The sequence below is a fragment of the Epinephelus lanceolatus genome, chromosome 3 (genome assembly GCF_041903045.1).
Source record: "Epinephelus lanceolatus isolate andai-2023 chromosome 3, ASM4190304v1, whole genome shotgun sequence".
NCBI lineage: Eukaryota > Metazoa > Chordata > Actinopteri > Perciformes > Serranidae > Epinephelus > Epinephelus lanceolatus.
Genome location: NC_135736.1, coordinates 13,659,437 through 13,678,002, shown reverse-complemented (window position 1 = coordinate 13,678,002; position 18,566 = coordinate 13,659,437). Strand labels below are relative to the sequence as shown.

The window sequence follows — 18,566 nt, the reverse complement described above, 5'->3', positions numbered from 1 at the left end:
CACAGTGCAAGACAAGCGGCATAAACATCTCAGACAGCCAGGCGACAACTTCAAACTTTGTTCGTCATTTGAAGAGCCATTCTGCCCAGTAAGTGCTTGTCAATTAGCTAATATTATCTGGTTAGTCGGTGGTTAGCTAATGTTAGCTTGATACGATACAGGGGTGGGGGTTGGGTCGGTTTGGTGGAACTTGTTTTTTAATTTATTTGCTAACATTAACCCCAGAAAACGTGAGCAAACATTCCGACCAGTTCATCACAAGACCGGCTGTATGTTTTATGAACGAGCAATGAGCAACACAGCGTTAAATGAGCTAAATGGGTGATTTTGGTCGCTGCCTTGGTTAGTGTGTGTGTGTGTGTGTGTGTGTGTGTGTGTGTGCACGCACGCATGGGGGTCGTCCCTGCAAAGTAAACATTGCAGCGATGAAGTCAGTGTTTACTGACAGTTACTTATATTTTGTCTTTTCACTTTATTAAGATCAGATTCTGCAGGTAAAATTACAATAATAAGGTGACTTGACTTGACTTGACTTGACAAATATGCACGGAGCAGTTCAATGTCCTTCCTTCTCATTCTGTTTCTATGATTCATGACATCACTCAATTCTTTGTTCAGACGTTATGCTTTCTATTAAAATCCAGGAAGAGGAAGGTTATTTAAGTGTGGGAGTGGCCTATTTGAATCCCTTTTGTTTGAGACCATGCTGCAAGGTGAGTGTGTTTGCTGATTCTGTGAGTTTATCTTCTCTATCTCCTTTAACTTAAGCCTATATTGGCATTGTGATATGTAGCGTGTGAAATAGGGTATGGTGAATGTGCTAGGAAAGGTAGCATCGGCATGGTCACTACCTGGAGCTTACATAAACGGAGCCTGGGTTTGTTGAAGGTGGCAGTGCTGTTTGGGCTGAGAAAGCCATGTGTAAGTAAGGTAAAGGAGGTTATTGGGTCGTTGTGGGGAGCAGTGAGACCTGGCATTAGGGGAGTGTCTCTGGGATGCCACAGATCACTGTCTAGCCTCCTGGAGGTGTTGTGGGACCAACTAGACGAAACACCGGTGAAAGGAGGTTCCCACCTGATGACCCCAAAGACGTGTTAGTTATCACTGCTCACTGGTCTGTATAGTTAAGCCTTGCCATAATAGCTTATCATAGGGCTTAGGAGGTTATTCACTGAGTGCTGATCCTTTTCTAGAGCACAAATTTTTGTGTTTATTTGAAAGGACTTCATGTGTATACATGATGTAAAGTAAAATGAGAGGGTAAAGGTATTTTGCACTCGATGATGATGATGATGATGATGATGATGATGACGACAGGTACTGTACCTCTTCCTTGCACCATGCTGTTGTGTAGTATCTGCTCCACCCTGGTGGCCATGTTGGAGACATTCTGGGCTATAGCTTGGATCTTCTCCACCAGGCCAACTGGTTGAAACCTGCACACACAACAACACACAAACCTGGTGAGGAATAGATACAAAGACATGTTAAAACCAGTGGTACCCTCACACTGTTGTCACACACTCTAAACTCAATTTAAACGAAAGGGGAACCTCTACTTTGTAGCTCTCATCACCCATTATTCCTCTCCCCATGGTATCACTTCACTTCAGTCACATGCTCGTCTCTCTTTGTCTTTTGGCTGTGTCTCACTGGTGTTTCTAATTTTCCTGTCTCACTCTTTTCTCCTTCTGCTGTCCCTTGCTTCTCTTTCTCTCCTTCCCCTCCCTCCTTTTTTACATCTCAACAGATGTATAAGTGTTAGTGGGAGATGCAAATTGTTAGACACTTGGTTGGAGCGTGAAATAGAAAAAGACCTGCGCTGTTAATACCACTTCCTCTGTTGGGTGAGAGACTTCCCATTCACATAATAACATGGGTGGGAAATGTGTGTGTGTGTGTGTGTGTGTGTGTGTGTGTGTGTTTGCTGTGTGAATGTGTTTGCATCTGTTTGTGTGCTGCTGATTGTACTTGTGCATATTTCTGAAGCATCTGACTGCATGATTGCACATCACGCAAAACAAAGCCTGCATACCCACACATGCTCATTCTGCTGTGCCCATTATGTCCATTCAAATGACTTGTTTTCAGTGTGCACCATGTTTATGTGTGTGTGTGTGTGTGTGTGTGTGTGTGTGTGTGTGCTTTCCTCTTTCTCTGTATTGTCTAATCAGCAGATGGTATTAACCCTCATTAAAGTCAGAGGATTAAATGCAGCATAATAACACATCATCAAAGATTATGATCAGAATTATTGATTATGTGTGTGTAAGTGTGTGTGTGTGTGTGTACAGGATGGGATGCAAGGCCGCTTAAAGAACTACATGCCAACAGCAGCTGCATGACACCAAACTAAATAAATAAGTCATGGGATGAGGGAATAATACGAAGAAACAAAACTGTTTGTTGCTTTGCGAAGAGTAAACAAAAAAATGGGAGGCAGCCATCAAAGTCACAGGCAGTCTCCACGCTCCATTAACAACTTTGTAAGTGCCACTTGTAAGCGTTGCTAAGTGTGTTTGCGACCTGTTTAATATGTTCGCTACAACAGAGAAGTCATTATTCTCTAGTGCGATTATATTTCAGGGGCAACAGCTGTCTCTGAAGCCTTATAAAAGTTTGTGGAAATGTGAAAATATGACAAAATGTTCAGTATTTCTGTTGCATAAAATAAAGCTTTCATATAGATATATGTTATCTCTGCATGCTTGTCTGCTTGGTATCCATTAAGGAAGTTAATTTTCTTTTATCAAAATTATAAAGCCATTGTTCAGTATTTTTGGGATGATCTAATTTTATATTTCTGTTCATAATTTAACTTAATTTAAAATAGATTTAACTTGTGTAGCTTGCCATTTCTATTATGTATTCATACCATGTTTTTAAATGTACTGTGTGTTTTCATCGTGCATTTCCATTTGACTGCTGCACAACCAATTACCCTATGGGCACAATTAATGTGAAAGTCAGAGCAAAATCTTTTTCCACTCCCTGACACTCCAGCTTCATCAATCCATCCATCCATTTATTGCACTTATGTGTGTCTGGGGCCGCTGCTGCAGCAAGCTAGGCAAGGTAGCTCATACGTCCTTCTCCCTAGCCATGTCCTCCAGCTCTTCCTGGGGGATCCCAGGGCGTTCCCACACCAAATGTGAAACATAATTCTTTCAGCATGTTCTGGGTTTGCTGCATGGTCCCTTCCCTGTTTAACATGCCTCAAATACCTCCACAGAGAAGCATCCAGGAGGCAACAAACCACCTTAACTGATTCCCCTTAATGTAAAGGCCACAGACCCTGCAAAGGAAATTCAACCAGTAAATCAAGAGCTTTGCCTTTAGGCTCAGCTCCCTCTTCACCGCGACAGTCCGAGACAGCGCCTGCATTGCTGCTGATTCGTTACCAATCTGCCTGTCAATCTCCATCTTACCTTTACTACTGAACTAGATCCCTAAATACTCAAATTCTTTCACTTCAGGAACTGACTTTCTCCAAACCCTGAGGGGCTGTGCACCTTTTTTGCAGCACAGTAGCATGGCCTTAGACGTGGAGGTGCTGACCATCATTCTTGTCGCTTCACACTTGTCTGCAAACCACCCAGCATTTTGCATAAGTGACCTCCCATTTTCATACCAGGTAAGGATATACTATGACAACATAAGCCCCTTTCACACATGCACAGCAAACCTTAGATTACTTAGACGTTACACGGAGGGGCTGTATGTGAGAACGCAAACATCTGCATCAGGTTGATCAGACATTTAACAGACTTGATCCTGTCAGTTCCCTCGTGAAAAGTCTATGTAATGTCTGATTGAGCCTATGTGTGAATAGAGCAAGTATTTGTTGAGAAAATTCCCAGTGAGCAAGTGGGCATGTTGATGACATTTCTATCATGAGGCTTGCGTGAAACCAGAAGAAAACAAACATCTGAAGGTGAAGAAGGAAGGTCATTTACACAAAGACAGCAGCAAAAATGTCTAACAGGAGAGACAACAAGATTCAGGAGCTTCTGTCAATAAGGGCCGCAGCTGAAATTGTCAGACAAATTAAAGGAACAGCAAGAGACTCTGTTGTTTATGACTGGGTTCATGGGACTGTCTGGGTTCATGTAAGGAAACAGCTTCAGTTGCTTTTTTTGACTCTCCTAATGTTGGATCACTTCTGGGATCACTAGGTTTTTCAGGGCTGTTCTTGCAGTGTAAATAAAAACTGTGCAATTTTTAATTTTTGCTAGTGTGCTTATTTAGAGCCACAAATTGCATTCTTTTTACCTGTAAAAGGACACCAAATGGAAAATCTCCACAGTGTAAATAAACCTTTCCAAACACGCTCTGTGTGAAATCACCCTGAAACAGAGTTATCTCAATGAAAGCATTTGACAGAACCAATTATAATTTCACTTCTCCATTATGTGCAAGTGAGGCAAATACAGCGTTACTAAAGATATTACCTTATATTGTCTTATAATGAGAGCCAGCATTATATTAGGCTATAAAATTATATTAAAACATTAATATTATTACATGGAGCATTTCACAAAAGTCCCCCTCTGTAGAAGATCACAGCTGCCATGGTACCTATCCTATAAAAGTTGCAATGTATTTGGGCTGGAGGACAAAACCTCTGCTTGGTAAGCTGAGTAACCCCTGTTACTGTAAAGCTCTCTTTGGGGGGGCTTCTCTGTGACTGTGCAAGCCGGCCTCTATAAGACTTGACCTTCTAATCTCACCTTTAGTGTCTGCAACAATGTGAACTCATCCCTTGAGATGAACACAAGAAAAGGAGAACGGGAGGGAGCCATAGACGGAGAGACTAGGGTAGAGAAATGAATGAAAAGCTGACATGGTGCAGAGAGGACTGCACAATGAGATTCAAAGAGAACGAGAACAAAAAGACAGACGAAGAAACATACAGTGAGAGTCGAGGAAAAACTGGAATAAAAGTACGCAGAAAATAAAGAGAGGGAGATCAACCATCCACAGCAAACAGACCAAGAGTACCAGGGGGACCTTTGTGTTAAAAAAGAGAGAAATAATAAAATAAAATGATCCTCTGCGCCTTCATGTGGAAGCCAACAATACAGTTTGACTGAAACATTAAAATGATGATTAGGATCAAAGAATACAGGGATATACATATTTGATGGCCCACTGTTGCGTGCTACTCGAAATGAAGCCTCCTTCCTTTTGATGAATGTAGACAGTTGGCTCTTTTACAAATGAGGGAAACAAAACAGAAATGAGGAAGAGCAAAGAGAAGACAAAGTGGGAGGAAAGTATAGGGGGAGAAGAAACCGGTGAGAGGAAATTCACTGACAGATGCCGAACAGAAGTAAAACACCCTGAGAAGAAGAAACTGAGAGAGGCGGTAAGAGAAAATCAATGATGACTAGGGGGAGAGTTTCTAAGTATAAAAAAATGTGTTCTTATACTCACCTTGCTTCTTTCTCCCTCCCTAACTCTCTATCTAATGAGCTCATCCTCTTAAGGGAAGAGGACAGTTCTGGCAGCATCCCATCAACCAAAGCTGTCTGGGGCAAGAGATGCATGTGACAAGGCATCAGCATGAGGGTTTGTGTGTCTGTTTGCTTGCGTCCTGACTTATTCTGCCCCATGGCGTGGTGTTAAGACATCACACTCAGCAACGCTTAGTCCACCGCTTATTTCGACACAAGTGCCAACACATGCATCAATGCACACAGATGTATACTGACTGTTTTTTTTTTCATGTACAGTGGTCCAAAAATTAGGTTTAAACAGCATTGTTGATTTCTCCAGCGGATCTACGCTCAGAGCAACAGAAATTTAAAGAATTTAGGCCAAATCCACACTAATATCTTTTTTATTTTAAAACAAAAACAATCTCTGTGCACACAAATGTCTTAGCACCATTTGAGAAATAATCTCTGTCCACACTAATATGCTTGAAAACACGTTCAAGCTCACTGGGTATGAATGCTGTGGTTGGTTGCTTACTTACAGAAAATACTGCTGACATGGCACAAACTTAAACCAGTGACTCCTTTGCTTGGACCGACAATGAGGAGGAAGTGTTACTGAACGTTACACGTGAGTATAAGGCTGTCAAGGCAGTAGAAATCAGATCTGCTAAACTGTTAAAAAGCAAATGCGACGACATGTTGGAGCGGTACAGGCAGTGTGCATTATCCATTGCCAGAGGAAGCTATAGCAATGGGAAAGGAGTGACCAAACAAAAAGGACAGAATTTAAAAGGTTTGTTAACCTAGCTATGATGTTGTGACCTGACAAGCTGTGACTCATAAGACTAAATCTGGAAGCAAACGTGGGTGTTACTGTCATCATCGTTTCCAAAAGTCTTAGTTTCTGCCCATCCAGACTAAAATGCAATCATGGAATTTTCAAGCTTAAACGGGGTCGGCAGTATTTTCAAAGGTCTGTTTTAGGTGTTCCACAATGCTGGAGGAGTGTCGACGCTAGGCATAAACACAGCAATAGCTATGCATTTAAATATAAAAACGTATCAGCGTGGGTGTAGCCTCAGTGTCTCCTTTGCTTTGCTGATAACTTCCAGCGAAGCTTGCAGTATGACATTGACTTGAGAGCTGTGGAAAAGAAGGCCTCCTGGGATAAAGGTTGTTACTGACGGAGCTTAGATGGGTGCTTAAGGGAGGAGAAATAGGTAAAGCCAAGCCAGAGCAGTGATCTTCAGAGAACGTGTGCCTAAGGGGAGACTTACCAATCTCCTCTCTCATCTGCTGTGCGGTAAAACCGAGTGAATCAACTCCGCATCCTTTTTCCCCTCCATCGTTCCCCTCTCTCTCATTTTTTTCAGGCTCTCCTCCCTCCCTCGTTATGTTCCCTCCGTTTTCTGCTCTAACGAGTGGCTGCCCCATGGGCGAATCGCAGGCTGGGGCCTCAGACATCAAGTCCCATTCGCCGCTACATGGGAGTGTGTCAGCACCAATGAAGCTCACGCAGAGATGAGGCTCCCGCCCAGTGTGTGTGTTAGTGAGTGTGTGTGTGTGTGTGTGTGTGTGTGTGTATGCCTTTCTGTGAATACGTGACTGACTGGCCTGGATTTGGGTTATGTTTTTATAAAGCTCTCTCTTCCCATTTGCTCCTTTCCCCGCTGGCTAAAATCACACTTTACCACGTCACTCATACTCAACTACATCTCTCACACAGCCTCTCTCGCTCTGCGTATACAGTATGTGCGAGAGCAAGAGAAAGAGAAAGAGTAGAACGTCAAAAGGGGGACAAAGAGCAAGAAAGGAGAGGCAGAGAGAGTAAAGGTGGAGAGTACAAGACAGAGAAATAGAGACAGGAAGAGAGGGGAAATGAGTGATGGAATGAAAATCACTGGACTGAAGAGAGACTTAGGTCATCCCTGACGGTGTGTGTGTGTGTGTGTGTGTGTGTGTGTGTGTGTGCGCATGTGTGTGGCCATTAATCCTGAAGGCTATGGCCTCTGTCAGGGGTCTGCGCCCTGGTCTCACGCCCAGACTGGTTTTAACAAGTGTTACCTCAGGTGAACTAATACATGGACACACACATGCATGACAATTTTACACACAAACTCACACACACAGACATACACACACTCTCGTTAAACACATATTATTCTCCTCCTTCAGCGGGGAGCCATCAAAGGAACATCATCAAGACAAGAAGTGTGTATGTGTGTGTATGTGTTTCTACTCGCCCACCAGTTTCCTCAGTCGATACTCTTTTCATTCTGCTTCCTGAATCAAAACTCTCACTCCTGCTATTAAAGCTGCTTCGCTCCGAGGATCCATTCAGTCCAAACAACACTGTACTCAGAAAATAAAATGGATTTTGTTTTGCTGTGATTTTGATTTCATATTGTTCACAGAGCGCCGCTGTCGAAGCGAACGAATTTCAAGGAGAACTCAACCAAGAATTAAACAAAGAAATGTGAACTTTGTGTAACAGAAGTTTCTGTGATAAATCTCTGAGCTTGCAGGAAGTTTTCTTTAGCTTGCTGAATGACGTTTGGCATCTGTGGGGAGTTTCATGTTTATAACCCTCTGCGGCTTGCGTCAATTTGTACACACATCATTTTAAATGACATCAAATGCGAGTCATGTTTACAAGTCGCACATTCTCAGTTCCTGTTCTCAGAGCTTGATTTAAAAGTAGCAGCAAAAATATTTTTTCGTTTCAGTGAATCAGAATGCAAATAAAGGAAACAAGCTGTGAATTTCAGAAACATGTCCTCAGACTGAACTGAAACTGTATGTAGGAGTTTCAGGCTAATTTTGCTGGTGTGATCACAGATTTTATTACAACCAAAACACTGAATCATGCCACTTAGTGCTTCATTTAGTCGTCTTTAGAGCTGTTGTAAAAGAAATGTTGCAGCTCATGGAAATGTAATATTTTGCAGATAATATAACAATACTTTAAAACAAGGCTGGGCAATATATTGGTATTAATAGTATAATTAAAGCCTGCAGTACAATAAAGTGATGTAAATTTCATGAACATCACAGACTTCTCTTAGTCATTATATCCACACTGCAGATGATTATTAATCAAAAATCTCTCAACCCTACAATATCGTCACAATATCGATGTCACGGTATTTAAAAAGTATTGTGATATTTGGATTAAAATAAAAAACAATGCCCCCTTCACATTGCATTATCACTTGATATTTGATTAAGCAGTCATTGTTACTTCCATTAGGGGTAATACATACAGCGGGTAGTTAACATCAACATTTTGTGAAAATGGACCACAACTGTAAAGGAACTAAATCAGCATTGCAATCTCTGCTACAAATGTGGGTAATAGGTTGAATGCCAGCTGTGTGTAATGGGGCGTCTAGCCAAACTAAAGGAACTGCTGCTGGGGATTAAGTCTGGGTCTCCGCAGCGGTAGCTGTGTGCTTTTTTTCCCCAGTACTACTCAGGCACCCCAACTAAACCCTAATATAATGCTATTTTTAACATGCATGCTGAATTTCACCCCCACAAGACCAGCTCTGCTAAGAATACATATAAAGGTAATGTGAAAATTAAACTACTTAGGCTAATGTAAACACTGTCAATTGGCATTGTGAATAATCCAAAGGTAGGGCTGGGTGATATGGCCTAAAAAAAAATCTCCGTTTTTTTCACAAAAAAATCTGAATCACGAATTAAATCGATTTTTTCCCCTCCTAGTTAAAAAAAAAAATGCGGCCTGGTAGCACATACCTGGTGTCCAAAGCTTTCAGCATGTGAATAAACCCCAGCTTTTCCACGGTAGCCTATATATGGGCACCAATATACATGGCAACTGCATCTGTGATCGCTTTCCACTGGACCCCTTTCTTATCATACGGCAGTGTTTCCCCTACCATCATATTGGATCACAACAGAAGTCATTTAAGGTTACCTTTCCTATAGAACAGGTCTATACCTTGTCCTTTTATTAAACAAACTAAATAGCCTTATGTTACAGGCTGAGCCTGATGTGTGTTATGTTATTTACACAATGGCATGTCATTTATGTCCCTACACGGTGCGCGTCTAAAATTCTCCTCTGCTCTCTGTGTCGCGCACGGCGGAGTTTGGCCCTGATGCGCGCGCGTGCACACACACACACACACATACACACACACTCAGGTGAGCACACAGACACAGACACAGGTGTGCACACACACACACACACACACACACATACACACAGACACAGGTGAGCACACACACACACACACACACACACACACACACACACTCACAGACACAGGTGTGCACACAAAAGCGCTGAAGAACTCGTTCCCTTTCTTGAACGAGTTCTTCCCCGCTCGCTGCCATGTTTGTGTATCAAGTGCGCGAGGGGGAGGGGTGAGCCCACTCTGAACTACAGGAGCCCAGTGTGGAGTGGCGGTGGCGGATTTTAAATACAAAACCTAAAACCAGTGAAGTTGGCACGTTGTGTAAACCGTAAATAAAAACAGAATACAATGATTTGCAAATCCTTTTCAACCTATATTCAATTGAATACACTGCAAAGACAAGTTACTTAATGTTCGAACAGGTAAACTTTGTAATTTTTTGCAAATATTAGCTCATTTGGAATTTGATGCCTGCAACATGTTTCAAAAAAGCTGGCACAAGTGGCAAAAAAGACTGAGAAAGTTGAGGAATGCTCATCAAACACTTATTTGGAACATCCCACAGGTGAACGGGCTAATTGGGAACAGGTGGGTGCCATGATTGGGTATAAAAGCAGCTTCCCTGAAATGCTCAGTCATTCACAAACAAGGATGGGGCGAGGGTCACCACTTAGTGAACAAATGCGTGAGCTGATTTTCGAACAGTTTAAGAACAACATTCCTCAACGAGCTATTGCAAGAAATTTAGGGATTTCATCATCTACGGTCCGTAATATCGTCAAAAGGTTCAGAGAATCTGGAGAAATCACTGCACGTAAGCGACAAGGCCGAAAACCAACATTGAATGCCCGTGACCTTCGATCCCTCAGGCGGTACTGCATCAAAAACCGACATCAGTGTGTAAAGGACATCACCACATGGGCTCAGGAACACTTCAGAAAACCACTGTCAGTAACTACAGTTCGTCGCTACATCTGCAAGTGCAAGTTAAAACTCTACAATGCAAAGCGAAAGCCATTCATCAACAGCACCCAGAAACGCCGCCGGCTTCGCTGGGCCCGAGCTCATCTAAGATGGACTGATGCAAAGTGGAAAAGTGTTCTGTGGTCTGACGAGTCCACATTTCAAATTGTTTTTGGAAACTGTGGACGTCGTGTCCTCCGGACCAAAGAGGAAAAGAACCATCCGGACTGTTATAGGCGCAAAGTTCAAAAGCCAGCATCTGTGATGGTATGGGGGTGTATTAGTGCCCAAGGCATGGGCAACTTACACATATGTGAAGGCACCATTAATGCTGAAAGGTACATACAGGTTTTGGAGCAACATATGTTGCCATCCAAGCAACGTCTTTTTTATGGACGCCCCTGCTTATTTCAGCAAGACAATGCCAAGCCACATTCTGCACGTGTTACAACAGCATGGCTCCATAGTAAAAGAGTGCGGGTACTAGACTGGCCTGCCTGTAGTCCAGACCTGTCTCCCATTGAAAATGTGTGGCGCATTATGAAGCGTAAAATACGACAACGGAGACCCCGGACTGTTGAACAACTTAAGCTGTACATCAAGCAAGAATGGGAAAGAGTTCCACCTGAAAAGCTTCAAAAATTGGTCTCCTCAGTTCCCAAACGTTTACTGAGTGTCGTTAAAAGGAAAGGCGATGTAACACAGTGGTAAAAAGGCCCCTGTGCCAACTTTTTTGCAATGTGTTGCTGCCTTTAAATTCTAAGTTAATGATTATTTGCAAAAAAAAAATAAAGTTTCTCAGTTTGAACATTAAACACCTTGTCTTTGCAGTGTATTCAATTGAATATAAGTTGAAAAGGATTTGCAAATCATTGTATTCTGTTTTTATCTACGATTTACATAACGTGCCAACTTCACTGGTTTTGGGTTTTGTAGAAACTCGATTTTCATTAAAACAAATCGGCCTAAACTACAAATTCGAATTAATCGATAAAATCAATTTATCACCCAGCCCTATCCAAAGGTGTGACTACTGGCTAGTTGTAACCATGGAGATCCATCCCATCTCTATCTTAGATCTGACACAACGTGAACAGCAGCTGCATTAGTGGACTGGTATTTTTAGACGATAATGTTAAGATAATCACTTGTTTTGGTTTAAGAATAGCATATATCCCTTATGAAATTCATTCTTCATTCATCGTCCGTAACTGCTTATCCTGTTAGGGGTCGTGGGGGGGCTGGAGCCTATCCCAGCTGACATTGGGCAAGAGGCAGGGTACATCCTGGACAGGTCACCAGAGCTAACATGTAGAGAGAGACAATCATTCACACTCACATTCACACCTACGGCCAATTTAGAGTCACTAATTAACCTAACCTTCATGTCTTTGGATTGTGGGAGGAAGCCGGAATACCTGGAGAAAACCCATGCTGACACAAGGAGACACGCAGGCTCCACACAGGGGTTCGAGCCCCCCACCCTGGATTTCAGCCAGGAACCCTCTTGCTGTGGGGCGACAATGCTAACCCCTGCACTACCATGCCTCCCCCTTATGAAGTAATTATCATAAATATGCAATAATTTAACACACCGCATTGCATCTGTCTGTTATCTAGCAAAATGTAGGCTAAGGGAAAGTATTCACTAACGGCAAACTGCTCATTAACTATATTTAAAACATGACAGTCACACAACACTGGTTTGAGCTCTCGTGTTTGACCCTAATTAAACTCTGACCATAACCCTTTATCCACCCGAACTCCCCCTTTCAAGGCAATAACAAGAAATTGATTTCTGCTACAGTGAATGCATGCGTGTACCATCCTACTTGCAGGACACTTCTCCCCAGTTGCGCAGTTGATACCCCCCCCCTCCGACATTAAACAGCCCATTACTAGACACTGATTGCAGTTAACACCAACGCCAGGCCATATTAATCGTTCCATCCTTCCGCTCTAGTGCCTCGGCGTAGATTTGAACCTGAACGCTTATCCGGGATCATTTAACAAGGTTCGAAGAAGTGAGGGGATTTCTGTCAGCGTGTATCACATCACTCCTGCTGCACCGGGTTTAGTCAGGCTGTTTGAAAATGAAAGGAGTCAGAACGGAGGCAATGTTAGATAGAAAAGACAAATTGGATGTTTTGGTACTAACGGGGCAAAGAGAGGAGCCGTTTGATAAAAGCAGTAGCAGGAAGGTCATACAAGACTTGTCTGTTTGCAGCAGCGATTTTGAGGTAATAGGCAGCAATTTCCACAAGCGACCATAAGAGGGGAAAAAAATGAGAGTGAAGATGAGAGCGAAATACAATAAGGCGAGGACTAAAAAAAGGAGAGACGATATAAGCCATGACTACAGTGGAGATAGAGAGGTGATGTGCAGTATGAATGACAATGAGGAATACCTCTTAAGTACGATGGTGTTATTACAGTATTTCATGTCTATCTGTCATAAAAGATAAGTGATCTTACAAAGCTCTGCCAGCTGCTCTCTGTTTATACACAACTGAGATGACCAAAGCACTCCTGATACTGTATCATAAAAGCATTCTCTCTCTGTCTGTTACTTATTCCATTCATAAGTGGACGGAACAACGCTCACACTATCACAGCCATTTAAGGCATTTTGTATCAAATAACTGTATTCATTTGATACTAAATACTGCAGTTATGTAGCCTGACATCGCCACACCAAATCACAAATGTGAGTTGGTTAATTTTCGACAATGTTATCGATGGGGGTAGACCAAAATGCCTCTGGATGCAATTGAACAGACCCACAACCAGTGCAACACAACGTGACCTAGTGCTGAGTGACAGACAAATGTATACAGACCCCAAAGTGCACAGATGAGCTGTGATGGTTTAGCGTCAATATGTCTGTGAGTGTTGCTGTTTTTGCTGTCAGAAATTGAAAATAGTACAGAAGTACCACATCAGCTGCAGTCATCTTGGTTGTTTTTCGAAAATGCCTCAAAGGAGCTCCTCTTCTCTGAGCTAGGTTTACGCTTGCTGTACTATCCCCATTTTAAGGGTGCACAAGTCAAAAGCAACATCACATATTTTGTGCAAAGCGTTAAAGCTCCGCAAGTTGCCAGTCTTCTTTCTTTCTTTCTTTCTTTATTCGTATCCCCATTAGCTTCCACAAAGTGGTCGCTAGTCTTCCTGTGGTCAACACAAAAAAAAACCCCATTAAAAATATATCAATTTAAAATCACACAAAATCAACGAGACAATAGAATTCAAAATCAACCCAAAATTAGGACAAAAACAGAGTAAGAATAACAACATTGTCACAAACTCCCTACACCAAGTAAATGAAATAGAATAAAATACAATACAATTCACAAAAATGTTCCAGAACTACCATAACAAAATTTACATGATTCATCAATTTTAGTTTCAGTGACTTCTTGAAGAAATATCTAATTCTAAACTGTCATAACATCTGTTTGTGGACTTGGTGCTGAGAAGACCAGTGCTCACTTGACGTGTCACATACCCATGACAAAAACCACTATAGTTTATCACTAAAGAACTGAGGTGTATTTTTCAAGATGACAGTATGCATGAATAACAAATGACTAGATTTTAGTTTAGCCTCCACAGTCAGCCAAGATAATCAATTATGCATCTCACACACATTGGCACGGAAAGAACAATGAAGAACTAATCTGGCTGCCCTGTTCTGTATAATTTGATGCTTTCTAAGGTGTTTTTGAGCAGCACTTGACCAGATGACTGGGCAGTACTCCAGGTGTGACAGAACAAGTGACCGAACAACATCATTCATAACAGAAGGTGGAACATAACCAGAACATTTCCTTGACATGGCAATGTCCTTTCCCACCATGGAGACAATGTGATTGATCTAGTCAGACCAAGACAGTAACACCCAGTAATGTAGTTTTAGTGACCTGCTCAACTAACATCCGATCTATATACAGACTGAGAGCAGTAGCATTAGCTTCCTTTCAAACCTGCCTCTTATTAGATAAACAGTTGATTGGCAGGAGGCAGGGAAGGTCAGCTGGAAATCTGTCTGTTCAGAAGGGAGAGCAGACACATCTCCCAGACCAAATCAAACATGAGCTCGCAGATTAGACTGGTTCCCAGGTGAACAGTTTCACTTAAGGTTAGGAAATGTTACTTAGAATATCAGTGAATTTTTAAATTATGACTACATATAAGTTGGCATTTTCATTGCAATAAGGATGAAGGAAACACCATATGGTTACATTACTTTTAGCTCACAACAGTGGTGGAAGAAGAACTCAGATCTTTTACTTCAGTAAAAGTAGAAATAAAACTGTAAAAATACTGTATTAAGACTCAAAGTCCTGCATTCAAAAATTTACTTACTGTTAAATTTCAATAGAAGTGCAGGCTATTATTTGCTTAAATCACGGAAAAATTAACCAGCTTATATTTGGGACAGGCGTCTCTATGAATTATGGTATTCTTTAATGCTCACGCTTTCAGTCAAATGAAATGAACGACTGAATTATGGAGAAATCTTACCAAGCTAACAATTAAATATTGAAAAAAGTTTAAACATTTATATTTGTATGCACGATCTAAGCAGCTAACTAAGGTTAGCTCAAGCGGGTAGCAAACGAAACGGTTTTCAACAACCAAAGAAGTTTCATAAAAATGAACTACATGGCAGCCAGACCAGGCATCTAATTGAGACAGAGGTTTATTTGGCAAAATGTGTAGCCACACTGGGCTAGTAAAAGGTACTGGGTGTTTAACTGGGACTAGGCTTTTATTTGAAGTTTTAGGGTAAATAAAAGTATAACAGTATTAGAGTCAAAATATACTTAAAATATCAAAAGTATGTTCTCATTATGCACTGGACTATATTTAGTGAGGCAATTACATGTTCGACACTTTAATGTTGCTGCTGGTAAAGGTGGGGCTTATCTTAATGTATACTGGCAAGGATGTTTATTCCGTAATAATGCATCATATTTTATTTGTTAATTATATTTTTGTGTTACTAATCTGAATCTGCAAAGTGACTTGTAACTAAAGATATCAGAGAAATGTAGCGAAGTAAAAAGTACCACATTTCCATCTGAAATGTAGTGAAATAGAAGTATAAAGGAGCATGAAATAGAAATACTCAAGTAAAGTTAAAGTACCTCAAAAGTGTACTGAAAAACAGCACTTGAGAAAATATACTTAGTTACTTTCCACCACTGGCAAAATTAAATGAGATTGCCAGGGTGGACAAAAACTGGTACAGAATTGTGCACACACAATACATTTAATATGGAAATTTGATTTCCCAAAAAGTAACTATATACAGTATATTTGCAAATTTGGCAGATGAAGACTAACCTGTGCTTGTCATTCACAGATTCTGAATCATTCAACAATGTTTTCATATGTGGGGTTTTTTTAGCTTAAAAAAAAGTAAAGGTACCTAATTAACATGACTCTTGATTTCCTCATTTAATTTCTAACTTTAACCTGTTACATCTACTGAGTACTAATAATGATTCAATAATTTAAATGGTCCAGTAAAGGTACCTGTTGATAGCAGAGCTGAGCTCATCCAGGCGCCGTGCGTCAGTGGTGGAGGTGTTGTCGAGTTTGGACAGGCTGTCCATCCTCTTCAGAATCACCTCCAGCATGTCACTGATCTTCCTCAGCACACCACGTGACTCCACGCCTCCCAGCACTGAGTGGAGACACAAACATGGAAGAGGAGATGGGAGATGAATGAAAAGCTGGACACTGGGGTACATAACAAACTTGCACAACAGCATGCACATTAATCACAAAGCCTGCAGCTCTTCTGGCTCACCACACTGTAGTTGATTTTGGCTGCGCTCTTGTTTTGGACAACTGTCTCTACGCACTTCACTGCAATGCAGATCAAAAGCAAATTACCTTCTGTTGTGTGCCAAACAATGCAAAAGTCCTCATTTTGATTTGTGGGAAAACACTCGCAATCTACCTTCCTTCTGTACTGACTACAAGTGCTCTGCTACTGTAGCACAAGACATTTTATGGATAAAAAATGGACTATTCTTCTGAAATGAAATATCATTTAAAAAGGTATAACTCCTTAGTGGGATTTCTCTGTCATAAAACGTTTGGTTAATAACCCTAAATGACAAAGTAGGGCTGAAATAGAGAACAGTGTCACCTGTAGATTCAACCCATACCTTAACAACTTTGGTGAAATTCAAAGACGCTTTTAAACCATAACAAGTAAACAGTTTATCCCAAGAAAAGTGGAGCTGCCGGAGTTTGATGCGTTGCCTCTGTTGTGGAGTTTGCTGACGCCACCTCACTGATTAAACCAGACTGTCACCATAGGAGCAGCCAACATGTAATGCTCCCAAATCCATGTAATTAAAAACAATGATTGCTCATAATTACCGCCTCACAATTGTATGCCTCCATGCACTAGTCAAGTTGCAGTTACCGTTTACATCCATGTTTGTCCGGACTCATATATAGCCTTGACAGTTGACAATGCTTCGTATATCGATGTAACTGTTGTGGATGGTTCATACACACATGTTCAACCCGGCAGCACTGAAGATCTATGCAATCAACACAGTTTCAAAGTGGGCACCCAAGATTAGTGTCAGTAATGCAGTGTCTCACCAGATGTCTCTCCCTCTGCTACTGAGTTGTGGTGCTGAATAGAGGTCAGTAAAGTGTTTTTGCAGAACTTTATGATGCTGATATAAAATTTCATCACTTTATCATTTTAAGCTATTAGATATTTGTGTTAAAGTTGTCATAATTAGCACGTTTTTGAGGTCATGATGACCTTCACCATTGAGCACCAAAATTGAATGAGTTCATCGTTGAGTCCAAGTGGACGTTTGTACCAAATTAGAAGAAATTCCCTTTAAGGATTTCTTGACATATGGAGTTCATAAGAATGGGACAGACAACCTGAATACATATTACCTGTGGCTATGGCTATTGCCTGTGTGGAGGCATAAAAAGATTACTTCATAAAGCTTAAGAAAACAATTGTTGTGAATCAATTATTAATTATTTGTTTTCTATTTAGCTTGTCAAATTTTTACCTTTAATTAATTCCTATCCATGTTTGCTTTGAGTTGATGCAAAGCTGTCAATTTCTGCAGCTGCACCAAACATCCCCTACGTGACACACACAGACTGTCCCTAAAAAAACATGACCATTCTGGATATGAGAAAGACAAATCCCACCATAATACCACTTTAACCTCATGAGAGCAGCTCCTCTACATGAGCGTGTGTATAATTCCTCATCTTAAAGTCTAAAAGCAAACAGTTTGATTAGCCTAGTCTTTGACCTGCATATCAAAAGCTTGATCTCTCATTTCCTCTACCTACAGTGCACTTTGCCCAGTGGTGCTGTATTCTGATCTCTTGGCATAAACTGGCTTTTGTTCAGGCCAGACACCCAGACAATCTGGAGTCTGATGTCTGAATATGGGCTTACCTTTATATCCTTTGATACCCTTTGATATGAGGATAACTTCTACCAAGACTATGAGTTATGAAAAGCCTGGAACTAATTACGCCGAGGCTTCTTTTTTTTCTGTCTGCATCATGACCAGTTTATTTCTTTCACCCAGCACAGCAGAATGGGCTTTCTAAGGACAGGAAGGAGCGGCTGTGTGCCTTGTGTTGTATGTGCCCGGAGATGAATACATCATTGGCCATCAGAATTGAATAGTGAGTCTTAACACATACACAGACAGATGCTACTCCACAGACAGTGAAGGAGAGAGCTAGAATATTCTCTGACTGGATAAAAGGTGTACAAGACCTCATTAGGATAGTTACACAGACACTGCCAGGGTCAGAGTGTCTGTAAATTCAGTCATAATGGCCCAGAACGAGGAAGGTGACTGAAAGGTGGAGACACAGATGGAAAGCTTTCTCATTTAATGTCCTTTTGGAATTAATCTCTCCCATATATGTCTAACTCATCATTTTTAAGTGCTCATAGAAGAAGAAATAGAAAAAT

At 41.2% G+C, this 18,566-nt stretch overlaps 1 protein-coding gene across 2 annotated transcripts in view; it reads right to left on the bottom strand.

The window, feature by feature from the left end:
- LOC117255684 (alpha-1,6-mannosylglycoprotein 6-beta-N-acetylglucosaminyltransferase B-like) overlaps positions 1 to 18,566 on the bottom strand; it is a 161,146-nt gene that overhangs the window by 90,740 nt on the left and 51,840 nt on the right. For both annotated transcript variants that reach the window (XM_033624816.2, XM_033624820.2), the window contains exons 3-4: positions 16,112 to 16,262; positions 1,327 to 1,436 (exon numbers count right to left, since the gene is read on the bottom strand). In XM_033624816.2, coding sequence (XP_033480707.1) covers positions 1,327 to 1,436; positions 16,112 to 16,262 — 261 coding nt within the window. The remainder of the gene's footprint in view (positions 1 to 1,326; positions 1,437 to 16,111; positions 16,263 to 18,566) is intronic.